The sequence below is a fragment of the Rhinoderma darwinii genome, chromosome 2 (genome assembly GCF_050947455.1).
Source record: "Rhinoderma darwinii isolate aRhiDar2 chromosome 2, aRhiDar2.hap1, whole genome shotgun sequence".
Classification (NCBI taxonomy): domain Eukaryota; kingdom Metazoa; phylum Chordata; class Amphibia; order Anura; family Rhinodermatidae; genus Rhinoderma; species Rhinoderma darwinii.
This window is the reverse complement of record NC_134688.1, coordinates 261769876-261784456: the sequence shown is the minus strand read 5'-3', so window position 1 is coordinate 261784456 and position 14581 is coordinate 261769876. Positions and strand designations below refer to the sequence as shown.

The following is a 14581-nucleotide window of genomic DNA, read 5'->3' as shown; positions in this document are numbered from 1 at the left end:
CTATGATATGCCAGGGTACCAGGCATTAGATTTAAATGGTTTTGCAGGAGCACAGTTGTCTCACCCTTTACCACTTTCTGTTTGCCACATTCACAGATTGCTGGCTCACTGCTGCCCCCTTTTGGCTTTCTATAACTAAGCATACGATGCCTATAGTTGACGAGTCGCCAGCATTTGTTTATAAGCGCTGTTGGTTTCACATCAAAGTAGTAGACGCTCTTGCCATATCTGTGAATGTAGGATGTGATTGGCTGACTAGTGATGACGTTACTGAGAGTACTAAGATGGCCGCTACGTGGATGCTTATATAAAGAGGGAGTACCAAGATGGCCATGTTGAAGTTTGAAAAGCAGCGGCTATGTCACACGGGCACAGTCATGGTGGAGGCTGCGCTTGTGGGGCTGAGCGGACAGAAACACCGGAGCGCGGGCTGGAGTACGGGCTCTACCAAAAGATTGACTTACACAAGCTGCAGTGTCTGAACGAAAGCCTGGAGGGGAGTGGGAAGGGAGTGTTCAAGGCCTGGGAAGAACGTAGAGAGCGGAGCCGGGTAACTAATTATTGCTAAGATACAGTAGTGTGTACAGTGACATGTTGCTGTCATGTGAGACACTGCCTTATGTTCACTATGAGCCTATAACTGTTCTATCACATGAGGGGCGCGACATGGTGGTATGTGAGTCGTGTACAAACCAGTGGGAAGGAAAATTAAAGTTGTCAATAGCAACTTATCAGATTGTAAAATGAAGTCTGTGGTTTCTGTTAGCACACCTGCCCCCTCTCTAATATTGAAGCACAAATGTATGCAGTGTATATATCTCAATATGTGCTGTTGGCTGTGCTCACATATCTCCGTCAGTACCATAGACAATAAATGGAGCGGTGGTCACGAATGCGCACTATTACTCCGTTCACACAGGGGACTCGGGGACCTTGTTTCCTGTGATCGCTGGGGGTGCCAGTGGTTGGACCCCCAGCGATCAGACATTTATAACCTATCCTGTGGAGAGTAGAATAGTTATTCATTGAGTCCAAAATACACCCTAGTAAACCATTATAATAGAAATATACAGTTTTCTCTAGAATGTCCCTTTAAAGGATATGTTCACCTTTTGAACATAACTTTACAGTATAATTGAAGGGTAACTAAACGTTCAACAAATGTCTCTCACATGTCAGAAGTTTTGATTGGTGGGGGTCCGAGCACTGAGACCCCACCATTCGCTAAATCGAAGCTGCAGAAGTTCTCATGTGAGCGCCGAGCTGCTTGGTTACTGTTCGGCTTTTCCCGGAAAGCCGATATAGCGGAGTACGGGCTCTTAGATGTTCTATTGAGCCCGTACAAATCTACATTGACTATGACACGTCAGAAGTTTGTTGAACGTTTAGTTACCCTTTAAATAATGAATGTATATACCTATTCGAGTAAAACTGCGTTACTTATCGTGTATACATTGAGTTACAACCTGTATTATAGCTCAGAGCGGCTGGGTACATAGCTGATATCTCCTGTTAGTTGTTGTTCTGGTGATTTTCATTTGGTGATGTGTTCTCTTCATCCCAGGCCTGGAAAAACCAACTGCTCCCCCTGCTAAGCTGTTAAAGGAAACCTGTCAGCAGTTTTGACGCCTCAAAACTTCTGACCGGTTGATGTAGAGAAGGGGAAGGGATGAGCATTGTAACTTACCGTCTTCTCGATCAAGTTCCACTGTATGCTCTGAGTGATGGCTTTAGCGGCCGATCAGGACACTAGAGCAGTCACTCATAGCAAAGGGCTGGGGCTTGCCTTGCAGCGTGCAGTGCAGGAGCTCTTGCACACCAAGTCCAGCTTCAGTGGCACTTGCGATTGGCGCGCTGGGGGAATTAAACAGTCATGCATGTTCTAGAAAAACTGTAAGTTTAAAATGCCCTTCCCCCTCCCCTATATCAACCAGTCAGCAGTTTTGAGACCTTTAAAACGGCTGACAGGTTCCTTTTAACCATGTGTATAAAATGTGGAAAAGCTGTTGACAATTTCCATTGACAATCAGCAGAATTGTGAATGCAGCTCTGGTCTATACAGGCAGTAAAGGGGTTTTTACACTGGGCGATTATCGTGCCGACGAGCGTTCATATTACGCTCGTTGCCGATAATTGCCCTGTGTAAAAAGGGCAGAGTTGAGCAGATGAAGCTCGATCGTCTGCTGGTCGTATCCTTTTAAAAAAGTAAAAGATTATCGTTGTCGGCGGCACATCTCCCAGTGTAAACAGATGCGCTGCCGACATGATGATAATGGATGGGGGCGAGCGATCGCGACCGCTCGTCCCCATCCACAGCTCCATGTGACAGGAGCGAGCAAGCAAGCACCGATCAACGATGTCTCGGTGATCGGCACTCGCTGCACCGGTTGAGTGTCGGCCGATGTAAAAGCGCCTTTACTCAGGAACAGTAGAAGGTAGAAGTCAGTTTGATAAACTATGGAATAATGGAAAACTGCAAAAACACATAAACTGACTTTTTCACAGGAAGGGTTTCTTTTATGTAATCAAAAAAGGAGTTCAAACTTGAAAAATGTTATTTTTTTTCTATTTTTTTTTTCCACACTTAAAGCTTTATATAGTAATAAAAATATCTAATTTTACATGTGCTTGATATGACTTCTTGTCTAGTTTGTAGAAAGCGATGACAATGAAGAATTGCTGTTCAATATTCCGTAAGTATCATATGAAGGGCTCCTGTATTGTTACCTTTCATCTAACCTTGTACTTGCTGAAAGTCTGATTATTGCTCTTTTTCTTGTTAGGTTCACTGGCAATGTGAAATTAAAAGGGATTATTCTCATTGGAGAGGATAGTGATGCCCACCCTTCAGAAATGAGATTGTGAGTATTATTTATAGGATGCTAACAAAATGTTAAGTGCCATATGTTTTCCTTTTCGCTCCCTTTCAGCATACCTGAGATTAAACGTCATTTCAAGATCTGTCTACGTCTTAAACTGTCAAGAAAAACCTAAGTACTAGGTAATAAAAGGATTTTGAGTGACAGATCATTCCAACAGCACAGGGATTTCCGTATCCAATCTTGCTATTGGAGCAATTTATAAATCGAATCAATTGACAAGTTCTAAAGTATTAGGGTAAAATAAATGGTAATGAGTAAATGGTCTTAAAGAAACCCCCTGAAAGGGAGATGTTTTGTGCTGGGGCCCAGGCTTCCCTTTTACATAGCAATGAGTGTGGCGAAAAGAAAAGCCTATTATACGATGCAATACAAGGTACCAGCACTCCTGCTCTACACGGAGTGACCTTACTGGATCTTCCCAGGAGGGTTGAGATCAGGCAGCTGCTTATTGTAAGGTAGCCACCCAACAGGGCTTGCAGAAATGATTCACTAGAAAGTAAAAAGGACCCAACAGGGCTCCACATTGCAACCAAAATGGTAACCAATGCGCCCTTGAATTTGCAAATGGTGACAAGAATTGACAGTCTTGTCGCCATTTGAGACTAGCCCTGCTGCTTTTCCACTGCTGTAACTTTAAGGGTATGTTAACATTGAGTTTTTTGCAGGCAGAAAATTCTGCCTGGAAAAATCAGCTCCGGTCTTTTTGAAGTGGTTTTGCACCACACACGATTTTTGGGGCATTTTGTGCCGCGTTTTTTTAGGCTTTTTTCTAGCTATCTCTTCAACAGAAAGATGAAATGACCGCAAGTGTTTTTTTGCCCAAAAATTTGTAAAAAATGCATTTATTTCCGTCTCCCATTGATTTCAATGGGGTTTTTGAGGTGAAAAACGCCTCAAGATAGGGAATGTGGCTTCTTTTTCAAGATTTTTTTTTGCTCGCGGTAAAAAAACGTCTCCACCTCCCATTGAAATCAATGGGAATCCATTGCAAATCCGCAGCAAATACCACGGCAAAAAAACTCAGTGTGAACAGGGCCTAAGAAAAGAAAAATCCATTCTATACGCTGGTTATAGCAGATGTGCCAGAGAGGAACAGGATTCCGGTAAGAGACCTTTGCACAAAGGAGGAATGTACAAATATCGAGCTGGGACGGCCACAACTCTCCCCTGTAAAGGGGGCACTATTTGTGGCAGCCCAGTGCTTCCACACATGCTCTCCTCTTCCTCCATAAATGGCAATTGCATATTATTACTTTTGTCAGTTTCAAGTTATTTTAGTGACCATTGTGGGTTTTTCTTTCTTTAAAGGAAGGATGCCAACCATTTTGTCCACGACTGTGCATAAATTAATAGGGGGCAGAGGCTAATCATTTAATTAAATCAATAAAATACAAACTTACATTGCTGTAAAAGGGAGCATGTTCATAGCGGCGTCCAAATGTAGTCACTGCGCATGTCCAAGATGGCACAGTGACAGAATATACGTCACTGGAACGCATACAGTGCCGAGACCGCAACTGCGCATGCGCAAAGCCTTAATCGAAGCTGCTTGTGCGCAGGGCTCTACTGCGCATGACAGGGGACATTCTCTAACAAGCTCTTATCAATAGCTCCAACCTCCCCACCAGGGGGCTTAAAGCGCTAATATTATCCACCCTTTTAAACTGGGATATGCAGAGTGTTAGCCGTAATATATAGCATATTATATCATAAAATCGCTATTTAAAGCTCATCTTAGAACAGAGCAAGTTCGCAAAAGTATATGTGCCAACCCATCCTGTTGAACCAATGGGATTAAAGAGTCCCAACTTTTGTTTCCCCCCCCCTGAGGGATGCCCATGGAACCCCCACACCGGACTCCATAAGAACGGAGTGAATGACCACTGGGGACTGCGTCTCCCCGGAATCAGGAAGAGAAGCGAAACCCAAAACCCCACGGATCACGGAGGTAATCACATAGAGGGCAAGGCTATTAAAGCGTATAAATCTCTCAAATTGTCATCAGAAAAAGGAAGTCACACAAAAGGATTATACATGGTGGATAGAGCATTAAGGTCAAAGTCCCAAGTAGAGAGAATACTGAACCGTGTATGCGCTTAAGGTAGACCGCTGAAAATGTTCTGAAAAAATAAAAAAGGAAGCCTAAAATATGAACCATGCTGGAGAAAAATTCTTAAGTACAAGCAATGATATATTTGTATAGAAAAACAACTTTCATAAACGGTAGATAATATTTTAGAAACCTTGTTCCTTGACAGCCTCTGCTCCTACATAATGAAGGTTCCTTTCATTCAAAATGTGTAGATTTCTGTGAAAAACATAGAAAAAAAAAATGACAGTACAATCATGGACTATAAAAACACAAATAACTATTTAGCCTATACCCAGGAAAACATTCAAGCCCGATGTAAACGCGGACCCGTGGCAAATCACCCCCGACTGTATTAAATGTTTAATCCCTTGTGGAAATAGTTTCCAATCCGAATATCCACTCAAGATTCTTCTAAGGACCAATTCTTTTATTTCCTCCCCACCTATTATTGGCACCGAATTGATGAATCTAAAACGCAGTTGAGATACACTGTGTTTGCAGTCTAGAATATGTCTTGATTCAGGTAAGTCCCATCTCTTAGTTTTAATGTTTGATTTGTGATTCCTCATTCTTAGTTACCTCAGTGGTGCTCTCCCACATAATGTAACTTACAGGGGCAATTTAATAGATCTATAGCAATAGACGTTTGACAGATGAAAAACCCTCTAATTTTGATGATTTTGCCCATTCAGGGATGGCAAAAGCTATCACCTTTTAGTCTTATTTTTACACACGTTATATCCCTGCGTGGGAGGCACAAATAATTTAGGATCTCAGTGACTTTAGACCCTATGTCCGCCTTCACCAGCCTGTTTTTTTTAAAGTTTTGCACCTACGATATGCCATCATAGGTAATTGTTGAAATTCATGAATCGTAGGAAAGGCCTTGGTAAGCAAGCGTCACTCCTTACATATTCTATTCCCAATCTCTGGACTTGAGGTGGAAAAGGTAGACACAAAGGGTATTTGCACATTCCTCTGGTCTGTTTTATGTTTACTTAGTAACTCATATCTGTTTAACGTTTGTATTTTTCTCTTACAGTTATCCAAAGCCTTTTTAGAGTATCCCCTATTCGGGAATTTCTTGCGCTTCTGATCTAGTCGAGGAGATAATTTGTCCTCCTCAGTTACAGTCTCCTAACCCTAAGGAGTTGGCTGAATGGCAATGATTTATTCGTTGCCCTTGGATGTCCACTATAGTAATGCAGCAAACTAAGTCTGTCTTCTTAGAAAAGAGATCTGTGGTTAAGCCGCCACCACTAAGTTGGATCTGTGTATCCAAAATCTCTATAGAGGAATAGGACATTGCAAGTTTGATCTCTGGACATACATAGTTTAGGAAAGTATAAAACTCAAGTAACCCCTCAACTGATCTGGTCCAAATGAGGAAGACCTCGTCTATGTATCGCCACCATCATAGCGAATGGGCAAAATGGTGTGACACACAGACCAGGTCCTCCGCAATCCGCCGCATAAAGATATTTGCATAAGTTGTGGCCATATTTGACTCCATAGCTGTAGCCCCTTTCTGTAAATAGAATTTATCCCCTACCATAAAGCAATTTTCTTGTGAGTATACCTGAAGTGCCCTGACAAATTTTGTCTGCCTGAAAATCCTGATCCATTAAGATAATGTAGGACTGAATCAATACCTTGACTGTAATTAATGGAGGTATTGGCTCCACACATCCAGGGTCACCAAGACTGACCGGTCAAGAACCCGGAGGCTACCAATTCTGACCAAAAAAATCAGTGGTGTCCCTAATGTATGAGTTTGCCCCCATAGCAAATTGCTTCAACGTTTTGTCAAGATACAGTTCTGCACTTCCTGACACAATAGGACATCTGGGAGGTTTTACAGGATCCTTGTGAATTGGGGTAGCAGATATAGAACTGGGGTCCTCGGATATTTGACCTGTAAAAAATCACAAAGCACTCTACCAATGATGTTACAAGGGATTCCAATTCTCGTGCAAATTTAAATGTGTGACCACCTGTGAGTTCAACATATACATCACCATTATTCAATTGGACCTTCATCTCCTGCAGATAGAAAGGTGTCCATCATAACGATGGCACCCCCTTTGCCTACAGGTTTTATGGTCAAATTGGATTTATCTATCAATTCCTTAAGAGCTATCTGCTCTGCACATGTCATATTCCTATTGGTTTGTTTGTGGTGGCTAAAATCTACTCTATCTATGCAACTCATAATTTCTCAATTTAAACACATCTCTATCAGACATATCGACTGTAGTGCATACAGATTGACGTACAGGCTGAACTACAAAATGTGCTTTCAATCTTAATAGCCTAAAGAAACGTTTCAGATCAAGGTCAAGCTCAAACCAACTAACAAAATTAGTAGGACAAAAAGATAAACTGCGATTGAGCACCTTATGTTGTAACGTGTTTAGTACGAAAGAGGAAATATTTACCACCAATATTCCTCCTGGTTTGATAATGCCAGTTCCCTCGTGCGGGTGTTGTCCAGCCCCTCATCCTGGCATTGTTGACCCTTCCTCCTGTGTCTCCAATGGGACCGCTTCCTCCTCCAGTTGGAATGTCCATGTTCTCATATCGGCCCCTTATATAGCGTCTCCTGGTTACCCTCCCATATCTATTAAATTGCCCATGTAGCTTACATTATGTGGTTGAGGTAACTCTAAGAATGAGGAATCATTAAAACTAAGAGATGAGACTTACCTGTGTCAAGACATTTTCTAGACTGCAAACACAGTGTATCTCTGTGTTTTAGAATCATCGATTCGGTGCCCCATAATAGGCAGGGAGGAAATAGAGAATTGGTCCTTAGAAGAAAGGAACTTGAGTGGATATTCAGTTTGGAAACTCTGTCCTCAAAGGGATTAAAGGTATTTTCCCATCAGGGACATTTATTAAATATCCACAGGATATGCCATAAATGTCAGATGCTGATCCCACCTCTGGGACCTGCACCCATCTCTAGAACGGGGTCCCTTAAAACCCATTCTAGCCTTCAGTGTTCCCGCTGACGCTTGTGATTTCCGACCGTATAAGAAGAAAACAGTGTAGCTCGCTTTGCTACGCTGTTTCCGTAACTCCCATAGTAGGGAATGGCAGTTATAGAAACCGCGTAGAATGAAAGCTACTCTGTTTTCACAACTGCCATTCACTTCTATGGGACTTACGGAAACAGCGTAGCACAGCGAGCTACACTGTTTTCATCTAACCTGGCCAGAAATCCCAAGCATTAGCGGGAACACAGAAAGCTAGAAGGGGGTTTAAGGAGCCCGTTCTAGAGATTGGTGCGGTCCCAGAGGTGGGACCAGCATCTATCTGACATTTATGGCATATCCTGTGGATATGTCATAAATGTCCCTGATGGGAAAACCCCTTTAAACTAGGAATATAGCCCACATATTTAATACAGTAGGGGGTGACTTGCCCATGGGTCCGTGTTTGTCGGGCTTGATTGTTCTCCTGGGTGTAGGCTAGATTGTTATTTTGGGTATAGGCTAGATTGTTGTTTGTGTTTTTATAGTCAATGATTGTACTCTCATTTTTTTTCTATGTTTTTCACAGATATCTACACGTTTTGAAAGAAAGGGACCTTCATTATGTAGGAGCAGAGCCCGTCATGGAACAATGTTTCTAAAATATTATCTACTGTATATGATTTTTATATATATATATATATATATATATATATATATATATATATATATATATAATATATATATTCTATACAAATATACCATTGCTTGTACTTAAGAATTTTTCTCCAGCATGGTTCATATTTTGGGTATGCTTTTTTTATTTTTAGCGTGCTACTGTAAGCGCATACATTGTTCAGTATTCTCTCTACTTGGGACTTTGACTTTAGTGCTCTATCCACCATGTATAATCCCTTTGTGTGACTTCCTTTTTTTGCTAACCATTTGAGAGATTTATATGCTTTAATAGCCTTGCCCTTTATGCGATTTTCCCCGTGATCCATGGGGTGTTGGGTTTCACTTCTCTTCCAGAGACGCGGACCCCAGTGGTCATGCCCACACTGTTGTTATAGAGTCCGGTGTGGCGGATCCATGGGGGACGACGACATATGTTGAGACTATTTAATCCCATTGGTTCTACAGGATGAGTTAGCACATAGATTTTTAATCACTTGGTCTATTCTGAGATGAGTTTTAAAAAGCTCTTTTAAGATATAATATGCTTTCCCAGTATAAGAGTGGATAATATTAGCACTTTGACTGCTAGTCCTAGTGCGGTTACATATATATCTTATGTAATAGAACATCATAATAAAAACTAAAGGTGATCCCATTACACTAGTCTATCCAGGGGCATCCTGCAAAAAAAAAAAGTATACCACGTGGTATACATTTTTCCTTAACATGGGAGCCTATGGGTGACGGATGCCAGTGTATGGCATCCGTCACAGCCATCTGTTTTACGTATGTGTCATGAGATTTTCAATAGATTTTTATTATGTATCTGTTCAACGAATGCCATAAAAGCCTATGGGTGACGGATGCCTAACAGTGGCATCCATAACACATATTGTTGGATCTGTTTTACGGATACGTCATGAAATGTTCATGAGTGTTTATGATTTATATGCTAAACGGATCCCATAACATAAGGCTGACATATGTCACTGTTATGCATCCGTCACCCATAGGCTATTATGGTATTCGATTTAAAGGATACATCGTGAAAATCGATTGAAAAGCCTCTGCCTAATGTATATGTTGAGAGCTTTTCCCGGCGTAAATGTCAACATGAGTATTTTAAAACCCAGTGTGAAAGGGGCCTTAGTGATGAAGAGCTGCACAGTGGAAAAAGGTGAGGGATCAACGGCGCTCCTCTAAGGCTATGCGTGGAGTGAAATAGTATAGGTTGCCGGCTGCCACCCACTGCAGTCCCTCGGTACTAATGCCTTCGCACCGGGGACAGGGTATGTAGAAGATAAAAGAGCAGTATAGTATCGGCACCTTGCTCAGGAGGACAAGGAACGAGGCCAGGTAAATTTGATCAAGGAGATCTTTAATTCAAACCACGAAGCGCTTCTGGACCGGATTGGTCCCTTCGTCAGGTCAGTTAACAATGTTTGCACGTGTAATGTGCACATATATGCAGTAAAAAAAAAAATGCGAACAAACCAGTGCACAGCAGTCGATTTTTCGTTCTTTTTGTGCACATTACACGTGCAAACATTAACTGACCTGACGAAGGGACCAGTCCGGTCCTTGTCCTCCTGAGCCTGGCGCTGATGCCCGATACTTTACTGCTCTTTTATCTTAGTGATGAAGAGATCATGGAAAAGAACAAAGTGTGTTTGAGAGAGGTAAATGTGAGACTGGATTCTGTAGGCTAGAAATTAACAGTTGTATAATTTAACCAAACATGTTTATGGTTTTAAACCCATGTGTGTTTTTACAAGATTCTTTATATATCTGATAGATTTAAGAACATTCCTCACATGAGCTTTGATGATGTTGGAAGGGAAGCTGATCAAGTTTTCAGTCTGAATATTGACACCACTGGAGAAATAGAATATCCTACAAAGTATGTGTTCTTTTATAAGTGTCTACCCATAAATAAGTTTAGTGATTAGAGAATAGTTGTAGTAAGACTAGCCATACACTTTAGATGGATGTCGGCCAAACCAGCCGCTTTCGGCAAGACTGGCCGATCATCTAATGTGTATGGAGAATTCCAACATGCCCGATTTTTTAGTCTGTAAATAGATAAGCTGCTGCCTGAAGAGTTTGGCAGTGACTTTACTCCCTATTGAAATCACATGAGAGGAACAGCTGTCGGCCGAGCGATCGTTCGTCCGACCGCTATCTCAAGTCTATGGCCACCTTAAGATGCCTATTAGAAGATGTAAGGATTACACTGAAAAAAATTATTATACTGGCACCCTGATGCTAAGGTGATTGGGGTTTAGAAAGGTAAAAAATTGTGTTCTAGTATAAATATGTAGCCGAGAGCGCTGTGCAGGAGATGACTGTACTGCACAGCTGGAACCTTTATTCTTACGACACCCACCGACCAGAAAGTGGTGGCACGTAGCAATAGGAGATGGGAGAAGCCCTTTAACTTCTCCTGAATGAAGCTAACCAGAGCTGAATGGGCACACTGTCAAACACCTTTAAATGAAAACTTTGTTAAAAATTTTCAATGAATTGAGGTACACTTTAATTAAAAGGATGGTAAGTTTGCTTGCACTTTGAATGTTTTGATAATTTATGTTTTGTTTTTTTTTTTTATTGGACATCCAGTAATAGAAGCTAAAATTAAGGTTTCTTTTCTATAGAATTTCTCGCTTTTCAAATGTGTCTCATCTGTCTATCCATGTTTCCAAAAATTTTGGAGCTGAAAATACCAAGATTTACTACGTTGGATTAAGAGGAGAGTGGACAGAGGTAAAACCAGAATCCAAATATGCAATTTTATTCTTCTGCTGCAAAGATACAAGTGATTATTCTTGAATTGTGTAACCTGAGTAATATCAGTGCATTGTAGTGGCATATTCGTATGTGCAAAACTGCCATCACTTGATTGTGCACCCATTCAAGTGACTGCAGTCCTAGAATTCCCCTGCAACTCGACCATTAAAATTGGAAATCACGCTACAAAAACTCACCTTGTAGCCTCAGTCTTAGGGTTTATTTATACGTTGCAGTCAAATCGCAGTTTTCGGCGCAATTACTGCAGAACCCTGTCAAAATGTGAAATTGTGGCAAAACCACGTACATTTAGCCGTACCCGTAGGCATTATTTAGACGGCCGTGTTCAGTCTGTGATATACGGACTGTTTATCGGCCATATTTCTCTGACCGACCACAGTAAAGTGGTTACCTATGATGCTAGGAGTCCCTGCTTCCCGTAGGGATACTCTCCCGTACTGAAAACATGATTATAGTATGGGACAGTATTCCCGGAGGGAGGCGGGAACTCCTAGCATCATAGATAACTATGATGCTAGGAGCCTGGTTCCCTGTACTGTGGTCAGTCTGGGATACGGCCAACATCCGCTGTTATGGCCAGTGCACATGTAGCATTACATAGTACTACTTCAAATGAGTGGGTGATCATGTAAGGCTCTGTGCACATTGGCGTTCTGATTCTCTGTCGCGGGCATCAGCACTATTCTTTCGGTTCAAACAATGGTAACCTAGACTGAAACCCCCACAAACTTCAGTATAAGTCAATGGGGTCTGTTGGCCTTTGCTTGGATCTGGCACAGCGCCATTGTGTCCGTTTTATAAAGGAATCCTGGATTCAAATTCAAACAATGACAACATCTGCATAGAGTTTGTATTTTATGTTTTCACTGGACTTCTCTGATTTCCTTCCGCATGCCAAAAATCATAATTAATAGGTTCATATCCTTTGAAACTGGCCCCAGTGTGTTTGAGATAGGGAAATTAAATTGTGAGCCCCATTGACCAATGTGAGTAATGACAATATCTGTACAATGCTGCGGAATATAATGGCACTACGGGAAAGAAATAAATACTACTGGCCTTGCTACAACTGGCCACCAGAAGGAAAGGGGCTTTTTCGTTCGTAGTCCAGATCGGAGACGTCCATATGTTCTTATATGCCCTATAACATGATCATTTCCCATGGTGAAAAGGATTAGGCTGGAATCACACATGTAGTTTGTGGAAGTTCTGAGCCAAACACAGGAGTAGATCCATAGGAGAGGATACATATCTGTATTTCCTTTATTTCTATTCAGATCCACTGCTGACTTTGGCTAAAAAAAACTGCATAAAAAAACTGCATTAAAAAAACTGCATCCAAACTTCGTGTGAATCCAACTGTTGTGTCTAAAGCCCCAGCATGACGAAAACCAAAATGTATGCAGGAATTCATGTATACAACCTATTTGGATTCATCATTGGCTTGTTTTATATTTACAGGCACGTCGACATGAAGTGACAATCTGCAACTATGAATCTGCTGCAAATCCAACTGATCATAAAATAACACAGAGCAATCCTCAATCTCATTTTATCTCCTAGAGCAATGCAGCAGACGTAACTTTTGAGTAAACCTTTCTTGAATAAACCTCTTCCATCTTAGTGTTGCTTGACATTGACATTTTTGTTTTTTCATAGTTCCGAAAATGTTCGGAAGCAACTTGCACAAATACTAGCTCTAGTAATGGGACAAGACATTATGGGGCAGATTTTCTATTTCGCCAGAATTTCAGGTCTAATTTGCACTTTATAAAATAAATTTAGACAAATTTATTATTGATTTGCGCCAAAAATAACAGCTGTTTGTGTCTTACTAGACCTTTTTCAAAAGTGTCTAATAACGGGGCGTGGCATCTCAGAAAGGGGTGTGGCTTAATTGGCCAACTTGCACCAAAATTTTGATGCAAAAATTTGTTGAAAACTAAACCGACCAAGAGGCGATATAAGGAAGAGAAAAGTGCAAGATACTCCAAATTTATCATTCAGCATGCGCCACTTTGATAAATTTAGCACGTCTTCTGACTACCTGTTTATGATGTCTAAATGTTCGATAGCAATAGTAAATCTGCACCAATATGCCTTTTCTTAAGATCTAAATACAAAAGACTTGCAGAAATATAGTGTCAGACTGCGTACTAACTTAAAGTGTAACTAAACTTTTAAAGACAACTTTTGACATGTCATAGTGATATGTCAAATGTTTTGATCGGTGGGGGGTCTGAGCACTGAGACCATCACCGATCGCTAAAATGAATCGGCAGAAGCGCTCGGGTGAGTGCTCTGCCGCTTCGTCTCTGAGCGGCTTTTCTCAGCTTTAGGGCATGGCCACACGTGGCGGATTTCCTCCGCAACTGTCCGCATCAATGCCGCACAGAATCTGCGTTGCAGATTCTGCTGCGGATCTGCACAAAATGTGCAGAAAATTGATGCGGACTAGCTGCTGCGGACTGCGGTAAAAGTACTTCCCTTCTCCCTATCAGTGCAGGATAGAGAGAAGGGACAGCACTTTCCCTTGTGAAAGTCAAAGAAATTCATACTTACCGCCCGTTGTCTTGGTGACGCGTCCCTCCTTCGGCATCCAGCCCGATCTCCCTGGATGACGCGGCAGTCCATGTGACCGCTGCAGCCTGTTATTAGCCTGTGATTGGCTGCAGCCGTCACTTAGACTGAAACGTCATCCTGGGAGGCCAGACTGGAGACAGAAGCAGGGAGTTCTCGGTAAGTATGAACTTCATTTTTTTTTACAGATACATGTATATTGGGATCGGTAGTCACTGTCCCGGGTGCAGAAACGGTTACTGCCGATCGCTTAACTCTTTCAGCACCCTGGACAGTGACTATTTACTGACGTTTCCTAGCAACGCTCCCGTCATTACGGGAGCCCCATTGACTTCCTCAGTCTTGCTGTAGACCTAGAAATACATAGGTCCAGCCAGAATGAAGAAATGTCAAGTTAAAAAAGCAAGACGGATCCGCAGCACACATAACATGTGCATGACAGCTGCGGACTTCATTGCGGAAATTAGAATCTCCATTGAAGTCAATGGAGAAATTCCGCCATGAGTCCGCCACTGCTCCGCAACAGACAGAGCATGCTGCAGACACCAAATTCCGCTCCGCAGCCT

General features: G+C 41.8%; 1 protein-coding gene across 1 annotated transcript; it reads left to right on the top strand.

Moving 5' to 3' along the window:
- Window positions 1-303: 303 nt before the first annotated feature.
- PITHD1 (PITH domain containing 1) lies at window positions 304-13058 on the top strand. Its single transcript, XM_075853213.1, has 6 exons — window positions 304-550; window positions 2650-2693; window positions 2784-2861; window positions 10423-10527; window positions 11282-11390; window positions 12897-13058. Exons 1-6 carry the CDS (start codon window positions 359-361, stop codon window positions 12996-12998), a joined length of 630 nt encoding a protein of 209 aa, XP_075709328.1. The 5' UTR covers window positions 304-358; the 3' UTR covers window positions 12999-13058.
- Window positions 13059-14581: the final 1523 nt, after the last annotated feature.